The 19,595-nt window shown below is 41.5% G+C and overlaps 1 protein-coding gene across 1 annotated transcript in view; it reads left to right on the forward strand.

Annotated features, from left to right (window-relative positions):
• Positions 1 to 18,233, forward strand: part of SLC18A2 (solute carrier family 18 member A2) — a 31,200-nt gene extending 12,967 nt beyond the window's left edge. The window contains exons 6-16 of the mRNA XM_074908471.1: positions 2,105 to 2,197; positions 3,248 to 3,337; positions 3,446 to 3,489; positions 3,565 to 3,625; positions 8,857 to 8,952; positions 12,386 to 12,464; positions 12,711 to 12,762; positions 13,227 to 13,290; positions 14,390 to 14,509; positions 15,049 to 15,182; positions 17,752 to 18,233. Of these exons, the coding sequence (XP_074764572.1) occupies positions 2,105 to 2,197; positions 3,248 to 3,337; positions 3,446 to 3,489; positions 3,565 to 3,625; positions 8,857 to 8,952; positions 12,386 to 12,464; positions 12,711 to 12,762; positions 13,227 to 13,290; positions 14,390 to 14,509; positions 15,049 to 15,182; positions 17,752 to 17,862 (944 nt within the window). The 3' untranslated portion in view covers positions 17,863 to 18,233. The remainder of the gene's footprint in view (positions 1 to 2,104; positions 2,198 to 3,247; positions 3,338 to 3,445; positions 3,490 to 3,564; positions 3,626 to 8,856; positions 8,953 to 12,385; positions 12,465 to 12,710; positions 12,763 to 13,226; positions 13,291 to 14,389; positions 14,510 to 15,048; positions 15,183 to 17,751) is intronic.
• Positions 18,234 to 19,595: the final 1,362 nt, after the last annotated feature.

The following is a 19,595-nucleotide window of genomic DNA, read 5'->3' on the forward strand; positions in this document are numbered from 1 at the left end:
TGGACTGGCCTATAAGCAGGGTTCACACAGAAAAATAACAAGAATTTGGCAGCTGATTCCTCCTAGGTTCCTTTTGCAGGGATTTTGCTCCAGCCTGCGTCTGAGCAGTGCTGCTTGGGGCAGGGGGAAGATGCAACACCCCAGGTTGAGCATTCAAACTGAGAGGAAGAAGCACTTCTATGCTTAATATGGGTTTGAAGCTGCACAACAAGCACTAGTTAAGCAGAGAGATTTAAGCCTGGATGAGCAGTGGGAATGTGGCTAAGGGAGCAGGCAGGGGCTGGGATGAGGAGCAGGGATGGGGAAGGCAAAGGTGGGCAGGAGGGGTAGAGACAAGAAAATCCATCTTTTCTCCTCGTACCAGTTACGGTTACAAGTCAAACTTCCCAAAGAGGAGACATGACAGAATCAGAATTATTGTTCAGCTTTAGCTCAGTCCCCAGCCCCTGTGCAAGCGTGCATCTTGAGATATGTCTCTTACATGAGTACGTGACTTTTTTACAAACAACCTACAAAACAGAGCAGAAGAGGCCAAGAGACCGTCTAGTCCACCCCTTTCCTGAAGGCAGGATCAGCTTTGTATCTGTCATACCTCATGCGTACTTGACAGTCATGTTCTCAGAAGCCTCCAGAAATGCCCTTAGCATCTAGCTTTGTGCTTAAGTACCTTTACTGTCAGGAGGTTTTTTTCTCATGTCTCATCTAAAGTCTCCTTACTGTTACATAAACCCGTTTCTGCTTCCTGTACTTGAAAGAACATGAAGAACAGTTTCTTTTCTTTATCTTTGCAGCTTTTTTTTTTTTTCATATTGCAAGACTATTATCACATCTCACATCGGTTTCCTCCTCTCTGGTTTTAAATTGAAAGTCCATCAGTTGTCCCTCGCAGATATTTTTCTAAGCCTTTGCTCACCCTCATGACTCTTCCCTGGAGAGTCTCAGTCACCCCCACCTTTCTTCCTGTGCTGCACCAAAACCAGACCCAGCACTCAGAAGCAGCTCTGACTCCTTACAAGAGCCAATGGAAGAGAGAGTCATTTCACATATCTCACAGGCCAAGGAAGTTTTCTGTCATATTGCTGCCAATCAGTTGTTTACCCACCTCACATTTGTGCATGTAATCATTCCCACCTGAGTGTAAAACTTTGTGTTATCTTCTTTTTACCACCTCCTATTTTTTTCCCAGAATATTTCTCCAAGTCTCACAAATGCATTGTGAATTCCGATATCCTTCTCTTAACTTGCTCTTCAGCTGTTCATGCAAACAGTTTGATGTCATCCACAATTTTCTAAGCATGTTCATCCCCACAGAACCTCTGCTCTTATGGTGCACGCGGTGAATGGTATTCACCTAATGATCAGTCATGCAGTACTTTGTTTTCTTTTTCTGGCTCACTGTATAGCTGTATTACTGAGTCCTACTTAATCCTTGATTTGAAAACAGAATTATTAATTTATTTGAGGACTCTTCTGCACCATTTACCTCTACAGTGTCTGAATGCTTCACAAAAACCACAAATAAATTGGCCTCCGTGTTTCCTTTTGTGAAATGCTCATCATCAAATGCAGAAGTGAGGCATGTGAAGATAAAGGTCAAAAGAATCCTTTAATTTTTGAAGCTCAACTTGAAATACTCATTTTCAAAGTAATCAGCTCTGTATAATACCTCCTGCCTAGAGCACAGCTAGAACTGACCACAGTTACAGCTGGGGGAGTGATCATCAGACCTTTGTGTCAAGTGCCCGGAGTATAAATAACAGATAGTAAATACTTGTCAAATACACGTTTCACCTAGTTGAAAAGCATCATCTAAAAGCTTTGTGAAAAAGACTGGGCCAAAGAATCTAGAAAATGAGGGCATCATTAAATTACCCGAGTCATACTGTATAATAGAATGCGGTCTTAGAGACCACTTACATTTGCCAAACATCCTTTTTCTTTCAAGGTAAACTCTGGAGGGGGCATATAAATATACATTTGTATTTATATAGAGAGGAGATACCTGCTGTCATGTCTGTGTAATGTTTAGTAGGGCTGGCAAATGATAACCATAAACTATAGCACACAGCTGCCTAATTTTGTGTTGTTTTTTTAATTATTTTAGGGATGGGTATGCTCGCCAGTGTGTATACTGATGATGAAGAGAGAGGCAATGCAATGGGAATTGCACTAGGAGGCCTTGCCATGGGAGTATTAGGTCAGTGAGATGGAGGCTCTGCTGGTAAGAGAAACCATCCTGCAGCCTTCCCCAAAGCATGTACTTGTGTTCTGTGAAAGCAGCAGCAGAGTCCAATCGAGTGCAATGTTATCATGCTGTCTCTGGATTAGATTCACAGTGCATGTCAAGAATAGTTTTTCCCACAGAAGCACATTCTTATGCAGATATGTGTCACGCAGTAATCTCTGAGATATCGTTTTGCCAATTATTAGGCCTAGCATAAAGGACACAGCCAGCATAAAGATGAACCAATAACCAAGTTGTGTTTGATACAAAAGGTTCAGTACATGGGTGAGCTCTGGGGGTACAAACAAGTCAGATTATACATAATCGACATCAATCCCACTGACCCCAACAACGACACCGCACGACCAGCAATGGGTGGAATAAATGGTGACATGCAGTCTGCCATAGAAGGGACGGGAGACAACCGAGTCAACAAGCCAAACACATAAGACTGAGGAAGCCACAGACTGAATCTCTACACAGCCCGCGTTTACAAAAGCCAGACCTGAGTGGAGCCCAGTCCCAGGGAGGCGGGAGGTCCTTCCCAACAGGGAACTCTGCACAGGGCATCCCCCTCACACACAGACACTGCCCCTCCTGCAATGGTCCCAGCTTTTATCCCTCAGGGGGAGCCCTGACCTTGGGTTACTCACTGCGGGACCCCTGGGGCTCCTTTACCCAATGGCTCTGTCTGCAAGGCCCCACCCTGGGGGGAAGCCTAAAGGGAAACTCACCCCCCTTTGGGAAGGGCTGTGGGAATCACCCAGATGTCAACCTTAACTTGGGGCTTGGGGTTGAAATCCCAGCATTTCAGATCTTTAGGTTTTGTTTACATGGAAGAGTATTTTGGGGAGTAAAGAGTATGGTTATTGTGAAGTTTAATGAGGTTTGTGGTTAGTGATTTTTTTAAATTAAGCTTTTTGGTCACTGAGTGCCAATAGCAGGATGCCCAAATTCTTGCAGAGGATGTTTGTTTAGAGTCAATGTGACTTCTCAGCTGTGTCCTTTCTTTCCCCCTGGCAGTGGGCCCTCCTTTTGGGAGCATCATGTATGAGTTTGTGGGGAAGAGTTCTCCTTTCCTGGTGCTGGCAGCACTAGCCCTGTTAGATGGAGGTCAGTAAATATGAAGAGTTGATATCACCATGTAGCACATCCCTTTCATATTAGTACCATCTAATCCCCTTCTCGAAGAAATGTTACAGTATTGATTTCTTTTCACAGCTGTTCAATTATTTGTTCTGCAGCCATCCAGAGCACAAGCAGAAGTAAGTATTAAGGTAAAACACTCTAGGCAATGGATGACACTTTGCCTTTCCTAATCCCAAACTTTTGTTTCATAGAGTCAGAAGGGGACACCATTACTGACACTTTTGAAGGACCCGTATATCATTATTGCAGCAGGTACCAGATCCTTTTTTTTTTTTTTTTTTCTTCTCTAAAACAACCGTTTATGTTGGTGTTATACCTGGCATCCTGGAATGCCTCGGGCTGGGCTGGTTTGACAGTATTGTCATTTTCTGGTTTCATTTACATAAAGCTCAAAGAACCTGTTGGTAATACAGGATGAATATACCAGTAGAAACATAGTAGGCAGAAAGTGTGAAATGTAGGTGTCTTTTCAGGTGAGAGGACACTAATGACTTGCAGTTGCTTGCTAAGGCAATGAGATGTGGTGATGAAACTCTTAATGAGGCAAGTGAATAGGGCCAAGGCTTTTGGAGGGAGGGTTTGCCAGCACATTGCAGACACGCGTAGGGAATAACACTGAACTTTGTTTCTGTTTGAAGAGGGAGTGAATTTGGTCTCTAGAGCATGGATTTTATTTCAGAAAAGGTCTGGGTTGAATGGTGAATGGCGTTTGGTATTACATGTATTGTTTGTCTAATGAGTCTTTCTGTCTCAAGGGAAGTTTGCCTTTTTGTGTTGCATTTTCTTGAATTTTTATTCTGAAGTCTGTAATTAAGCCTGACCCTTTTAAATGCTCATAAAATATCTGAAAAGAGATCATAGTTTTTACAGTTTTGTTCCTTAATCCTAACCTGCTTGTCCAAGAAAGTGATTCTTCCAGGCATTTTTTGGGTTCACTGTTTCTTGGTGGTCTTAGGGAATGACCATTACCCTAATTCTTTGACTAGACTCTTGATCAAGCTGTGACTAAAGCTATACAGATACTTTTGCTTGAGAAAGTCTTGGAGCATTAAAAGACCTTTTCATAGAATAAAAGTATTTGAGGGAAAAGAGTAGCAAAACCACTACCTGTCATAGGAGATCAGGGCTATCATTCATCTAATTCCGTACCTTGTCTCTTAGAGTGCTTAAAGCAGGTGCTGCAAGGCAAGGTTCATCTAGCATATACAGTAGATTTCTGGAGAATAATGTAATCCCTGCCAAGGCCTGACCTGTGACAGAACTTGGTTTAAACCACTAAATACAACCAGGGGACTGATCTCAAGGAGTACTTTGCTTGACTAAGACTTAGCTGCTCATGCTCAGCTAGCCTTAGCCAAGGAAGATAAAAGGTACCCAAGACCATGGATCCCACTGTTTTGACTAAGTCCCATGCCTGCTAAGAGCAGAGTGGACTTTGTTCCCATTTTCTAACACATCTGCACGGCATTCAATTTCTGCAGCTATTCTCTTCTCTGAAGGTGTTTCAGCTGATGTTTTGGCGCTCTGTAAATCAGGGCTGCACAAACAGTCTCAGGGCAGCAAAATAGTGAGATTTGGTACTGGATAGCCTGGAATCGGGACACTGTGTGTCAGAGAGACATTACTTTTGCGCCCTGGCTCTCTTTGCCTCTTGCATCCCTGCACGTGCTTGCAGGCACTGCCAGTGCCTCCTGTTTCCCCTTCCCATCTTTGATCCGCAGCGCCTGGGTGTGACTGGAGGGAGGGAAAGGGAGGTTGTACAGAGGGGTAGAAATGTAAAGACCTTTTCTGTTCTGATCCCTCCTGCTCTTGCTAACTGCTCTGGGTGATCAGTCCTGCTCCCACCAAGCATCAGTGCCCAGGATCTGAGAAAGTCCCTGCTGTGGGTTACCGGCGGGGTGAGGTACAGCACCCAGGGTCTCTGCCTCCCAGGACAGAGACTGCCTAGCACTTTGGCAGTAGGGATGATGTTGATGTTCTCTAACCTCCGCCTCTTCTCCCCATGCTTTATTTCCCTTGCAGACCAAATTTGTTTTTTTCAGAGCTGAATGACAAATGTCAACTAGAAATTAAGCATTTTTTTATTGCTGACCAATGCACATCAGTCCAAATGCAGATTTCTTGATGCCCCAGGAATGTTAAAATGTTTGAATGTTAATTGCTTCAGTTGGGAAATCGTTGCTTTTTACCGTGAAAATGGTCTGAAAGTTTCATTTGCTCTCCCTTACTACAAGGAGTTTGGTGTTTTCCTTGCTTTGTTTTCTAAGATGGGAACTTGTGATTCTGATACTAACAAGGCAGGGTGGGTAAGCGGTTGGTTGGAACAGCAGAGTTGGCTCCATGCACTGACACCTTGGGGCAGTCAGTCAAGGCATCATGCCTTATTTCTCCTTATCTAAGCCAGGATAATGTCTTCTGCTTCACAAGGACGCTGTGAATATAAATGTCCCACACTGTGTACTATGTTCAGATACGATGATTAGAGAGGGGAAGGTTAAAAAGTCCCACTGGCTTTGCACTGCTCAGGGAGATCAGAGGTTTTGAATGGCTTTTAAGGCAGCTAACTACCTCATTAAAAAACTGACTGCATCTCAAGTGGGCTGCCTTGTTAACCGCAAGTGAAAACCAAGGACATCTTAGGTGTGCTGCAAATGGACTAGCAGTTTAAGTGGTTCTTGCACTCTTGATTTAAGTACCCTAATTTCATGTATAAATTCAGATTCAATCTCCTGAGTGTGCGTCATACACTTGAGTCATAATTGTTTGCATTCACAAAGTACAAGCACTTTCTGACCAATTTGGCTCATCTATAGCACAATATTACTCTTTTAACGCAAGATGTCTTGAACTCGGACACAGTGCTCCTCTCTTTCCTTTCTGAAAGTGTGACATTTTCCCTTGATAACCCATGTTGTCTGTGAGTTAATAACGGTGACTATCCCAACAGGCAGGAGGCCAGTGCTCTTAGTCACTCACTGCATAGTGCAGTTCGTATGGCCAGTCTTACTGCCTGGTCACCCTTAGTGCTAGTAATGGCTTTTGCAGGGTGCTCCGTGGGGAGCAGTCATGGTGGGGAGGTCACAAAGATGTGGGCATCAGAGGGATGGAACCAGATGATATGGCAAGCTCACATGAAAACCTCTGCAGGAGGAAGGAGCCAGAGTCTGTTTTTGCTCTCATTTCTTATGTGGATTGTGTCAGAGGTGATGCTTCAAAGACAGTGCCATCGGTACTCACTGACCCAGGCAAAAGAAACATTACTGATGTTTTTTGTCACTGCTCATAGGAGCTCAGTGAATGAAGTCAGTGGCATTTTCTGAGCCAGTCCTCACTGACAGGGATTAAAGAAACCTTAGGTACTACCGGGTGACAAAGTTGCATTGACAGATGAGTTAGTTTAAAATATCAGATCCAAAAACCAGAGTTAAGACCGAGGTCATCATGAGCACACAGGTTCCTGAGAAGGTGTGTGACAGCTTTTCACTGGGTACCTGCTTTTGCACAGAAAAATACAAGTGATGTCTAGGGCACTCTGCCAAAGGCTGAGCGGGTTTTCAGCTGCCGAGATAGGATCCAGCTGGAAGGTTGCAATTTCACACTTTCTGGCCAACACAGGATCTTTAATCTAATTTTAAAAAGAAACAATGTGGGATTTATGCCTTTGAGATATAGCCCTCTAAAGAGAGGTCAGCTCCATGCAAGACAGAGGAATAAAATATTTTATCTTCTCTTGGGAAAGCTTCGCTAAGGTAGCACAGTCTTTATAGGACTTTGCCCTGAGTTTGCAGAGTACCAGCTCAGGCTCTCACTTTTCTTTTGGGGCACATCCTTGAGATCCAAAGTGCCTTTATCACCATGTACCTGACTATTTCAGTAAGCTCTGGTGATGCTCCCTGACCTAATGAGAAATAGAGGCAACAAACGTGTGTGCGCACACCTGTTTCTCATTTCTTTGTAAAGTTCACGAGTTGAGTAAGACCTTTGCTATTTAAGCCATCTCTGTTAGAACAGCCCTGCACTTTTTGTGGCCTGAAATGTCTTTCCAGCATCAAGGAATCTGCTTGAGCGTGGCTGATTTTGGCTCGGAAGAGGGCAGCCCTGAGGTGTTTTTACTGGGGCTTCTCACAGACACTATCCTAGCAGGAGCTTGCAGCAGAGTGGAAAGGTTAGCTCTCGATCTAACCTTTTGTCTGTAAGGTAAAGCGGTGCTGAAGTGTTGCTCCTTGCCCCAGGAAGGGAGTGAGCCAGCTAGCCTGGAAGTTCATTGTGGATACAAAGGCTAATATATTCTGACAAGTTTGAGCAAAGAATGACATCAGTGCTCATTTTGTTTTGAACTGTATGATGAGGAGCTTGTTCCAGGAGAAATAACATTTCTCTGACCTCAGACAAATTAAGCTTGGTTTTGTTTTGTTTTGTGTTTTTTTAAAAAAAGGTAAAACTTGGATGGTAAATGACTATAAGGGCCTAGAATATTTTCCTAAATTTCAGGGACTATAAATATTAGGAAGAAAAGTGGGAATATGAGTTTGAGGTTGACACTTCTAGTGACTTCCAAACTCCCTTTGAAAGACATTTTGCAAGGGATTAGCAGAGGGGACTTGTCCTGTTGCCCTGCATTAGGCTTTGACTGCCTCGGGTTCTCTTCAGTAAGTGGGAAAGGCATCTTGAATCCAAAGAAATACAATAGCGTTTAGTAATCCCCACACTAAAGCTGAAGTGCACTGCTGGGGATAGATGAACTTGACACAAAGCCACTGGAGTCTTGATCTGCAGGTGGTAGCACAGGGCAGGGCTGAGCCAGCAGGCAAGACTGAATCAGCACTTCTACCGCTCGTTATCCTTTGCGCCTGGGAGACTAAAGGCCCAGAAATTCAAAAGAGATTTGGAAGCGTTTGAAATTCATAGGGCTGGGCATGCTCAGCCAGATCCATGCTTTGCTGCATGGACTTGCTGGCTGCTAGCTGTAGGATCTCTACACAGAATTGTCTTTTGTGGAGGATAGACATCTCTGTGATTGTCTCATGGTATTTTTAGGATCAAGACCTCCACATCTCATTGTAGTCATTCTTAGATGATGGAGGCATAGGGTCAGAGCCTGTGCCTCTTATACAACACGGCTCCATCTTTGCCCCAGGAGACTAGATAAAGACCAAAAGATTGTAGCTTCAGCTAATCATTTGTACAACAGTCAGACCTCGTGAACTTTCCAAATGTCATCAAGCTCACTGCAGACTTCCACATTATGAAAATAGCTTAACCTTTATTGCAGAATTTCTAGGAGAATAGAAATATACAGAAAGTTACTCTTCAGTGATTTTTACATTCTGTTCCATTTAACATTGATCAACATCTGATGCATGACAAATAGGACTGTAAAAAAGCTATCTTTTTTGTAAAAACATCCATTCTTTGCATGGCTTTTTGTTCATAGTCAAAAGAAGTAATTGCTCCCTTTTTTCCCTTCCTCTTCTTTCTTTAAGGATCAATCTGCTTTGCAAACATGGCGATTGCTATGCTTGAACCAGCATTACCCATCTGGATGATGGAGACCATGTGTTCAAAAAAATGGCAACTTGGTAAAGTACAGTATATTATTTGCATATTTTTTCATATTTTGTCTAATGATTGTCTCAGTTCTGGTCCTGTTAATGATGGTTTCCTTAGATGCTTCTGGGTGGGAAGTTTTTTGACTGTCTTTCAATGGTCAGTGTTACACCTGCACAATTGCAAACATCAGTTTGTAAGAAAAACAGATAGCGGATTGATGTTGTTGTAACAGAGGCTTCAATAAGGGGCAACACTCACATTGCAAGGAGAAATAGATGGAGGCAGCCATGGCACTATGCTTGTCCCGGCTCCTTTGGGAGCCCCGGCAGCGCATCTGGCAGTGAGTGTTGGCTGAGGCAGCTGCAAGATGCCCACTGAGCCTCAGAGCCAGCCCAGCAGAGCAAAACAATTTGTTTTCAGTTTTTCCCAGAGGGAATCCATCCTCAGTTCCTAGTTTGAATTGCCAGGAGCAGGCAGCCACCCTACAGCAGGTGCACTGTGTCTGGTGCAGAGCATGCTCATGCCAACACATACTCCTTCCAGGGCTGCTCCTTGTAACATGGGGAAGAAGGATGGACCTTACTTAAAATGTGGCCACTGAGGACATGAGGAGCACTTTCCCTTGAATTTGATAGATTTGACACCCTTTCAATGGCTACTTATTCATCTCATTCAACAGAATTTGGGAGAGCCCCATCCTGGACCACCTTATAACCTGTAACAGGGACAGAGTCTCAGGAAACCAGTGTCCACAGGCAAACTGGGAATTTGTCCCATGTATAAAGTTAGACTAGAGTAAAATTGGGACGGCTGCTTTCTCTTGATGTGAAGAGAAGGGAAAAATCCCCAAACAACACAACAAAAAATGGACACATTTCTAGTGAGTCTCAAACTGCATGTGGGAGGTTGATAGGAGTCATCTTGGATGGGAGTTGCCTGGCCTTTGTGTGCCATAACACGATCCTCTGTATCGACCTGACTGATGCTTACCTTTTTAAAAGTTTGTAGGAAAGAGTTACCGTCGTAAACACAACATATATCTGTTTGATAAAGTTAATGTGTTCTGTGCTGTGACATTTCATGAGGGTATTTTTTAATATCAATATATGGCATTTGAAAGAAAAAGAAAAATCTTTCATAAAAATTATGTTCAGTTAGCATCTAATATGCCTACTCTTATGTTAATGTAGGTGTCCCTACACCGTATAAAAAGCACAAACCTTAGTTCTAATTAATGCAGCTCAGATCTAGGGTGGCCATAGGTAGCAGTCCTTAATGTGCTGCAGTACTGTTGAACATGGTTATGACTACTAGCCTGTAATATAGCAACACTAACACAAAAACGTAGATATTTTAAACCTCATGAATTAAACCAAAGATTGCTTATCTACCTCCCTCACTAGAGTTTCATATTACTGGCGCAACGGAAATGAGATTTACAAATCTCTTAGTTGAATAGAGGTTCCTAGAAGGAAAATATCCATTTTAAATTGAGACTAATTTTACCCCTTAATGATATAAGTAATTGACTCCATTACACTTTGTCTGATTTGACAGCATTAATTAAAGTTTTTAAGCCTCTTAAATTATATCTTGAACTGCAGGGTTTTAAGCAAATGATTATCTTATGCAATTTGGAGATCCAGCTGTTTGAAGCATGATCTGAAGAAGGTATAAAGAACCTTGATTTGATCAATTAATGTAACTGTGCATAAAGCTTATTTAGAAAATGTGGTTCTGCTTCAGTATACCACAGCTTACACACCAGCCTGCAAGTCTTACTAAGTAAGCCTTTGCAGTAATTTTTTTTTTTTTTTAACAGTTGTCAAGGTCTGCTGTATGTGACCATTTGGTATAAAAGGATAATTCCAAGCAGTACAAAAGTAGTTGTGGTTACACAGGTGAAAATATTTCCCCAGTATCACCATTGTAACTCACAAGGATTTTAATCACAGGATATTGCTCTGCTAAAAATTACCTCTCAATTTTTTTTTTTCTTATGAATATCAGAGAGATGGGAAGGAAGATGGATAGGCAGGAAATGAGAAAATCTATGTTGCCTTGGTGAAAGATGAGGAGCATATACACTTAAAGGAAATGGTTTGATTGTGTACTGTAATGTCACAGCTACTTTCTAAATCTGAATCACCTGATTTAACAGTGACCAAATGGATGGCTTGCCATGGCATGTGCTAATTTGTCAGACTCTTCCAGTTTTGTCAGGTTTCCCAGTTTTGTTTTTCTTGACACAAAAGCAACAACAGAAAAATAATGTGTGTTATTTCTTCCAAGACACGTGAACCATTCAACGCCATTACACAAGGATCCAACATTCGGTACAGCCACCCCATTCCTCTGCCTCTCAGATATTTTTCGTACAATTTCTTCTCCTCAGGGGCAGTCCCTGCTCTCTCACACGCCTGCATCATCCTCCCTGGTGCTCTGCAGGCAGCTGAGGCAATGCCACACCGTGCTCTCCATCACCGTTTCTTCCTTTGATATTTCCCCTCTGACTGGGTCCCTACGTCTAGGGAGAGGATGAATCCTCAAGTATAGACTGTAATTGGCTTTTAAACCAGAGATATTTCTGGCCACCATGCAGCCAGCATCTACTCCAGATACAGCTGCTGCTGGGGAAACCTCAAGACTAGAAAAAATTGCTGGTCCCAACAGTATGTTTTTCCAAGTGGATGTGGGAGAGATGGGAGAGTCTGCATACCCTCCCATCAGAGTCAGAGGGAATTTACTCGGGCGCCCTCATCTGCAAGTCATTACAGACCATTAGCTTTTTTAATTTAAACCAATAATTGATTTTTTTTGTTTAAATTAACTTTTACTGTAAGTATATTGGCTTAAATCATTTCAAACCCATGTTTTCAAGGTTTTTTTCACCTTTACATTGTTGATACATGCTTGACTTCAGTTACTTGCCCAAGGACCATATTGCAGCATTACACACTCACCCTAACACGAGGCCTCACAGCATTCACAGGCTTGGAGGGGGAACATGACTTGCAAAGCCACAGCAGCAGTCCTGCTGCCCGCTCCTCCGGGGAGGGATTCACCCACCCCTGACCATCTTGGCCTTCCTGCATGTGCTCAGCATATGCTCCATGAGCCACACAACCGCAAAATAGTTGCTTTCCTTGACCTATCCCAGTGCTTACTGTAGTTAGATATAGACTCTTTGCTCTTTGTTGTTCCCTTCTCCCATACCAGTTCTTGTAGCTCTTGCTAAAAAACTCTTTTCAAAGGCATCACATCACTCCCACATTTCATAGATGATGTCCTTAGATTTCACGAGAAGGCTGCAACAAACCGGATATTTGATTTTTTGGGGGCTATGCACAAAGACTCTATTAGATGCGTTCAAATCAAAATTGCAGTGTCTGGAATTTATTAGTTTCTTCTAACACTTCACTAAAATCATTGCTGATAAAACATCTCATTCGTGTTTTTCAGGCGTTGCTTTTCTTCCAGCTAGTATCTCTTATCTCATTGGGACTAATCTTTTTGGGATACTTGCGCACAAAATGGGAAGGTATGCTTAATTTAAAAATAATAATAATCTTCTCGCCTGTCCATGTACCATTTCCAGTGTTTCGCAGGGCAGCTTATTGATAGTGGAAATTATTAAAGTTTGTTCTATAGTAGCAAAGTATCTTTTTTGAACACGTTGCTACTTTGGTTGTGTAACTTGGCTCTTCAGACATGACTTTGAAACATTCAAGATCAGCCCTAACATCTCCGTATCACAGATCTCTGAGTGATGTTTCTTCTTTGATAGGTGGCTTTGTGCTTTACTCGGCATGCTAATCGTGGGAATAAGTATTTTATGTGTAAGTAGAAGATCATGTATCTTTCAAACCATCTAAATGTTCGTGAGTTCATCTTCAAATATGTGCTTTCCCCATGAGAGTTTGCTGAAGTTTCTGCTTTATGATACATTATTAAACAATGTGTAGTTAATAGGTTCCAGATCAGAGTTTTGAGTGCTTTCAAATTTCAATGCTTCAGTTATTTTGAAGGAGGGCTGGCTGTGAAAGGAAGAGGATGATCCTTTTTTTGTTTTGTTTTGTTTTTGAGCTGTCCTTAGCTGTTTATTCTTGCTCCTAATAGTGTGTCAGTGGTTTAATGGCTCACTTGTCTGAAACAGTAGCCCAAAACAAGGATCAAACTCTAACTCTTACATCTGTACAAAGTGTGCCATAACTACTTGGAGAATTTGTCTTGGAAAAAAGAAAACTAATCTCCTTAGTATGTGCAGTGTGACATAATTAACTGCCTGACATTTCCTTTATAGGTACCATTTGCAAAAAACATTTATGGGCTCATAGCACCAAATTTTGGAGTTGGATTTGCCATTGGTAAGAAAAATTACAATGATTTCTTAGTCTGCTGGTGATGTAAAAATGATTTTATATGAAGTTACATGGAAAATTAAGTTTTGTTGTCATTCTGATCTGATAGCAGGGAAGCCTGAGCTGTGGCCTGGACTGGTAGGTAGCAAAATGGATTAAAGGATGGTGCTCAGACAGTTTGAACCAGGCTGCTGTTAGACAAGCTGGATGCTGAAGTCTGTCCAGAACTGCTCTGTCCACCTAAACAGATCTTTTAAACCATCCATGAATGTATACATTGTTTTCAGAAATAGAGCCATGCACTGCTCAAACCCCACAGTCTTCCCTGTTGTGGAAAAGAATTTATATAGACATTTTCATAGAAAAAAGAAAAAACTGGCTTACATTTTTTTTTTTTCATTAAATAGGAATTCTGAAGCCCATAGGCATGTAGTCGTCTTCAAGTAATATGTATAAAATTTGCTTATGCTGAACCACACAGTCAGGCTGGAGTGGGGACTAGGTCTTGGGTTTTAGTGCTTGGCTGGTCAGCAAATGTTCTGGGTCATCTTCACATGAGGGATATGTAGTTAGGAAAGAAGCTACAGGCACAACTACAAATCCCAGTATCTCAGCAGCTGTGTCAGCTGTCTTGTGCTGTTTCTTAGTAGCAATGAAAGTGTGGCTTGAAAGACATGGTACATCCACCACCATAATTTTGGTTCACTGGAGGCTAATGCAGTCTTCTAGGCCTATAGTAAGTGTGATATTGTACACAAAATAGCTTTCCCCTAAATGAAAGCTACTTGGCTGGTAATGTGAGATGGGAGCCTTTGCATGGACAGTGGCTGGGTAGTGGTTGATACGCTCTAAGCTCACATCTCCCTTGTCCTCTGGCAAGTGTCATATGTACACACTTATATATGTCTGTATGTGACCTCAGACACAGTAAAGACCATAAAAAGCACAGATAATTGTCAATTTTTACACAAATCTTTTGCTTAATTAAGAATAAGCATCCTTTTGCATCCCTTTCTAGCACATAGTTGGCCAAGACATTAAAAGAAAAAAAAAAAAAAAAAAGGGAGTAGTTTTCCTGAAATGTGTTTCCCTCCCTCACTACCAGGAATGGTGGACTCCTCCATGATGCCAATTATGGGCTACCTCGTAGATCTGCGCCATGTATCAGTCTATGGCAGCGTGTATGCAATAGCTGATGTTGCCTTTTGCATGGGCTTCGCTATAGGTAAGTCCAGCCTTTTCCTGCCTGTAACGCACAGTGAAGAAAAGAGAATATGCTCGATGCCAGGTGTGAATCCCAGTGGCATTCGCAGGCTTTATGAGCAGGTTTTTTTTATTTTCTACAAGAAATCAAAGCAGAGGGATTTGTGTTTAGGCATCTGTTCCCCTCCTCTGCAGCTTCATTAGCTGTAAGAGGTTTGAAGGTGTTGGGGACTGAGCATGAATAGGGTATCCCTAGGAAAGAGGCCTTGGAACATTTAAAACTAACACCACAGCTACTGTGCTCCTAATAGTCTGCGAGGGGAGTGACTCCTCACTAATACCCTGCCTCCTTGAGAGCATGATACAGATGCCCCTAGGAGCATCTTTAATTTCTTCAATGAATGTGGAGTATGGAGCCAGGAAAGGTTTATGTTATAATCACAAACATGTCTTTACATTCCTCAAATCCATTTGTAAAGCACGAGTTTTGTATGTAAAATTACTGTTGTTTAAAGTGACTGCTGCAAATTTTGTGTCTGAGTGACCTCCTGTTTATACAAGGTCCCTCTGCTGGCGGTGCCATTGCAAAGGCCATTGGATTTCCGTGGCTTATGACAATTATAGGGATTGTGGATATCCTCTTCGCTCCCCTGTGCTTTTTCCTTCGAAGTCCACCTGCCAAAGAGGAAAAAATGGTAAGCATAACGTGGTTTCTTTCTTTTTTTTTTTTTTTTTTTATGATAACTTATTTCTGCATCTTTGCCTCTAACTTCCTCAAAATGGGACCTTTATTGCATCCTCATGCATCATCTTTGGAATGAACTCCCTGTTCTTTTTATGTCCATGACATATAAAGAAAAGCTTTTTATTAGTTACATGTTACAAAGTCACAAATTTGATTATCATGAAAAAGGGACCAGAAGACATTCATCTGCAGTAGCATACGCTGTGGTGAAGTCAGTATAAAAGTCATGTTTTCCCTGAAGTGCCAGAACTGTTTTGACCAATTTTGTTTTATTCCTTTGTGTCCCTCAACCTGTTTTTTTTCCATGGCCCTCTACAGTATATTTTACATCATATTTTTCTTCCTCCTTCCTCCATGCAGATCAACTGCCCTTACAAATTAATGGTTGCTTTTATCCTATCTGTACTGTGGGTTTTATCCTCTTTTTTTTTTTTTTTTTTAATATAACTTTGTCAATGACTCAATTTTCTGTACACCAGCTGCTGTATGGTGTGTCAGAAAAATGATGCTTGGCTACATCGCATCTTGCCCAGTCCCTGCAGCCCACAGGGGGTATCTCAGATGAGTCTCAAAGCAGATTAACTTGTGAAACATCCCTAAAATTAGGGGCTGAGAGACATAAGTCAAAAGTGACACTGTAATTAACAGCCTTTAACAGACCTTTTCCCCACTGATGTTCACATTTGGTCTCTGAGTAAATGTAAAAATCTACTTCCCACAAGAGCTGGAGTGAGGAGTTCCCTTGCTTATTCCATGAGTTCTGCCCCAGGACACCCACAAATGTGCCTGCAGGAACATTTCACTCCTTCACTTCTATTGCTTACTGTTCACTTAGCCTGTCGCCAAAAAAAAAAAAAAATAAAAAATCCTGCTTTGCTTTTGGTAGTTCTTTTCCTTTATTTCCCTTCCTATACCATTCTCCTCTCTCCCTTTCTTTCCCAGTTCCCTCTTCCATCTAATGTCTTTTTCTGCTCCCCTACTCTGCTGTTGCAAGACTTGCTGTTCCTATGGATTTATAGGATCAGGTTCAAAAGCCCTCTTACTGCAGGAGGGGACCAATTGCTTTGCTCGCTAGCTTTCCTCTGCTCAGCAAGAAGATCAGAAGCTCCCAAAGGTATTACAAGGCAGTGTACTGAGGAGGCAGAACATCCTTGTTCTGATTCCTGGGCTGGGAAAATCCTGGAAAGCAAACACTGATCTTTGCTGCAACATCTGTCACCAGCTGTAGGACCAGCCCACCCAGCGCTCCATCCTTGCTTGAATGAGGTTGACCTGGGCCCAAAATACAGTTGCTAGTTGTCTATTCAGGTGAAAAGAAAATGTAATTTTGCATAGCCACGTTGTGACTATGCAGTGCCACATCTCTGTAAGGTAAGGACAGAACTTGTTGTGTATGCTGCTCACACTTTGTACTGGCATGAGCAGAACAGAAGGTGGAAAAATGAATCTTGTGAAAATAGTGGCATACGTGAGGCTGGAGACCTTTTGTTTTGCACATATTTGGACTGCAGAATCCCAGAGATTCTAGTTAATCCCTTGTCATGACCTTTGCAGATTGCACTGATGATTTTTTTTTCTTTTCTTTTTTTTTTTAAAAAAATTCACTAAGGCTGAGAACAGAAAGAAAAAAAAAAAAAAAGTAGATGTCATTTGCTAAAGATAGGAAGTTTATTGTGTGCTTCCCTGATCACTGACAGGGTTTCACTTGTAACATGGTCATCACTGGAGGGACAGGATCTCTCCCCATGGCTTAAACACCCCCCAGTGTCTGCCCCCAACGTACCTTCACATGCAGAGTGACTCCTGTTCCCAAACTGGCTTGTGTCGGTGAACTGATGTGCCATTTCTTTTGGATCTGATAAGAGTCAAAAGGATGGTCCCTACTTTGTGGTCTTTGTGATTTAATTAGAAAACAATCACATTCAACATAAAATATGCTACACAACTGCTCCAAGTACAGACTCCAATTGTCCTAGGAAAATTCATCCCAAAGAATGCAATACTGTAGCTGGTCCCTAACTATGATAATCGCTTTTAGCTTACCATGGGTGCCAAGTCACAATATTTGGGCCACCACTCTCAGACAAGCCCAGTTACGCTGTTCTGGAGCTCCACAGAAAGGGGTGGGAAAAGAAAAGCTGGTAAGGGAGACTCAGCTTGAGGCAGTAGGACTCCTCTTGTTCATTCATCCAGCTTTTAACAGATGGAGATTAAACACAGGAGAGGTGAATTACTGTAACTGGAGAGCAGGTAGATGTATTTCAATTTAATACATGGGCTGAAACACTGCATCCAGTAAGGCAATAGAAATTTGCTGGTGATGTCTTTAGGGCCAAGATCCCACCTCACACAGACCTATTGACTTCATTTGCTCTAATTGAAATCAGTCTGGGCTCTGCTTTCAAGGAGAGGTGAATCCCTGGATGGTAGATGCAGGAGGATGGCTGTGTGGTGGGTCAGCCACAGACCTTGGCTGGATACTAAGCAGAAATGCTAATATTCACACTGTTTTCTTTTAGGCAATACTCATGGATCACAACTGTCCTGTGAAAACAAAAATGTATACCCAGAACAACATCCAGTCCTACCCCATAGGTGATGATGAAGAAGAATATGAAAGTGATGAATAACATGAAAAGCCATATAATGTTTTTTGGTGTACAAAATGCAGTGTTTCATGTGAAACAGCTCATCCAGAAATAGGTTTTAGTTGTACTGCACATTTAATAGTGAAATGGTCAAAAAAATCCAAAGGTATATTATTCATCACCCATGGTTATAAAGCAGACTGCTAACCGCCTTATAAGGGGGAGGGAAAGCTTTTATAGAGGATTTGTATAGTGTTAATCTTTATTTTGTGTATTTAATTTAATTGAATATTACACTATATTTTTTATTAAATGTGTAGTATAAACCTGTACAAACATGTGAATTTTAACTTTGTTTTTTAGTCAACTCATTGACATACAATATTTCATATTTTGTTTTGAGTCAGGAGTTAGTTACAACAGCTTGGGTCTTATCTAATGGGGGGGGGGGGCGGGAGCAAAGGTCAGAAAACATATCCAATTGGCATCCTTTTAAATTCTACCCTTGTAAGTACAGGGAGAGGGGCTGAAGGCTGGAATTCAGAGTATGGACCTTGCTATTACTTATATATGACCTGAAGTTGATCAAAAAAAGTAAAATAAAAGGCACAGCATCTTTGCAGATTTAAAAAATGAGCTCTCCCTCTACCACTCATGGAATGTTGGGGAAAACAGTATTTTAAACAGAGGAGTGTACTGCTATCAGTCAGTACTATTTAATGAAGTCTTAACTGGTTAAGCAGTTGAAGCCCCCAAAACACACACTGGGTAAACAGTAGGTATGAATGTGCATTGTTCCTTTCCTTTAAAGGGAATAAGAACAGCATGAAGATATTTTTTTTATTTCTATCTTTTACATATTTTAACATCTCAACGTTATTTTAGATGCATCTTAAGTGACTGGTTAAGAAAAGCTGCAGTAGCACAGTATTTAGTCGTAGCGTGTACTGGCAGTAAGCTGATAACTTAAGCAGTTCAAACAAACTATTTTACAAGCATTTACATAAACATCTAGAAATTCAATATTTTTTTTTTTAAAAATCAGTTAATATCAACTTTGCTAAAAATGATGGGAAAAAAAAAAAGACCAGTTGTTGCCAATCTCTCTTAATGTTTGGGGACACAGTCTACTACAGGTAAAGCAATGTATTAGGCAGTCACTAGCTGCACTGAGAAAAATCAGGCTTCGAAAGAAAGCGTTTTAAAACAATCCCAGCGTCCTTATCAGCTGTGGTGTATCTTTTAATTTGTAAAATCAAAATCTTTATGTGCCTTCTTTCGTGTAATTGCAAATGTTTTATGTACTACAGGATAGATATTATGTTTACATATAGTTTTGTAAAGCGCATATACTATGGTCAGAAAATATGAAAAATATAGTGGATCAAACTTCAAGTACTGCTTTGTCAATAATTATGCATTCAGACCACATTAAAAGTTAGCTGAAAGAAGTTCATGATCTATTGTAACAAAGTGAAAATAATAAAAAGAACCCCCCTCATGATTTGCCTTATGCATTGTGTTTTACTGTCTACTGGCCGGGGCGGGGGAGGATGTCAACAAATATTTCAGGCATTTCTAGTCCATTTGTAACTCTGGACAAATGTTTTCACTCCAGGTCATAAGTATATGTAACTTGTTTAAGTAACCATGATAGCTTCCAAAATCAGTCTGCCATGTGGCTGCTGGTCTAACTAAGATTTAACTTTTGGGGAATAGGTAAGGCCAAAATGTGCAGTGCCAAGGGAGACCGCTGTATGTTCCTTAAATAAGGG

Source organism: Athene noctua, chromosome 5 (assembly GCF_965140245.1).
Source record: "Athene noctua chromosome 5, bAthNoc1.hap1.1, whole genome shotgun sequence".
In the NCBI taxonomy this organism is placed as follows: domain Eukaryota; kingdom Metazoa; phylum Chordata; class Aves; order Strigiformes; family Strigidae; genus Athene; species Athene noctua.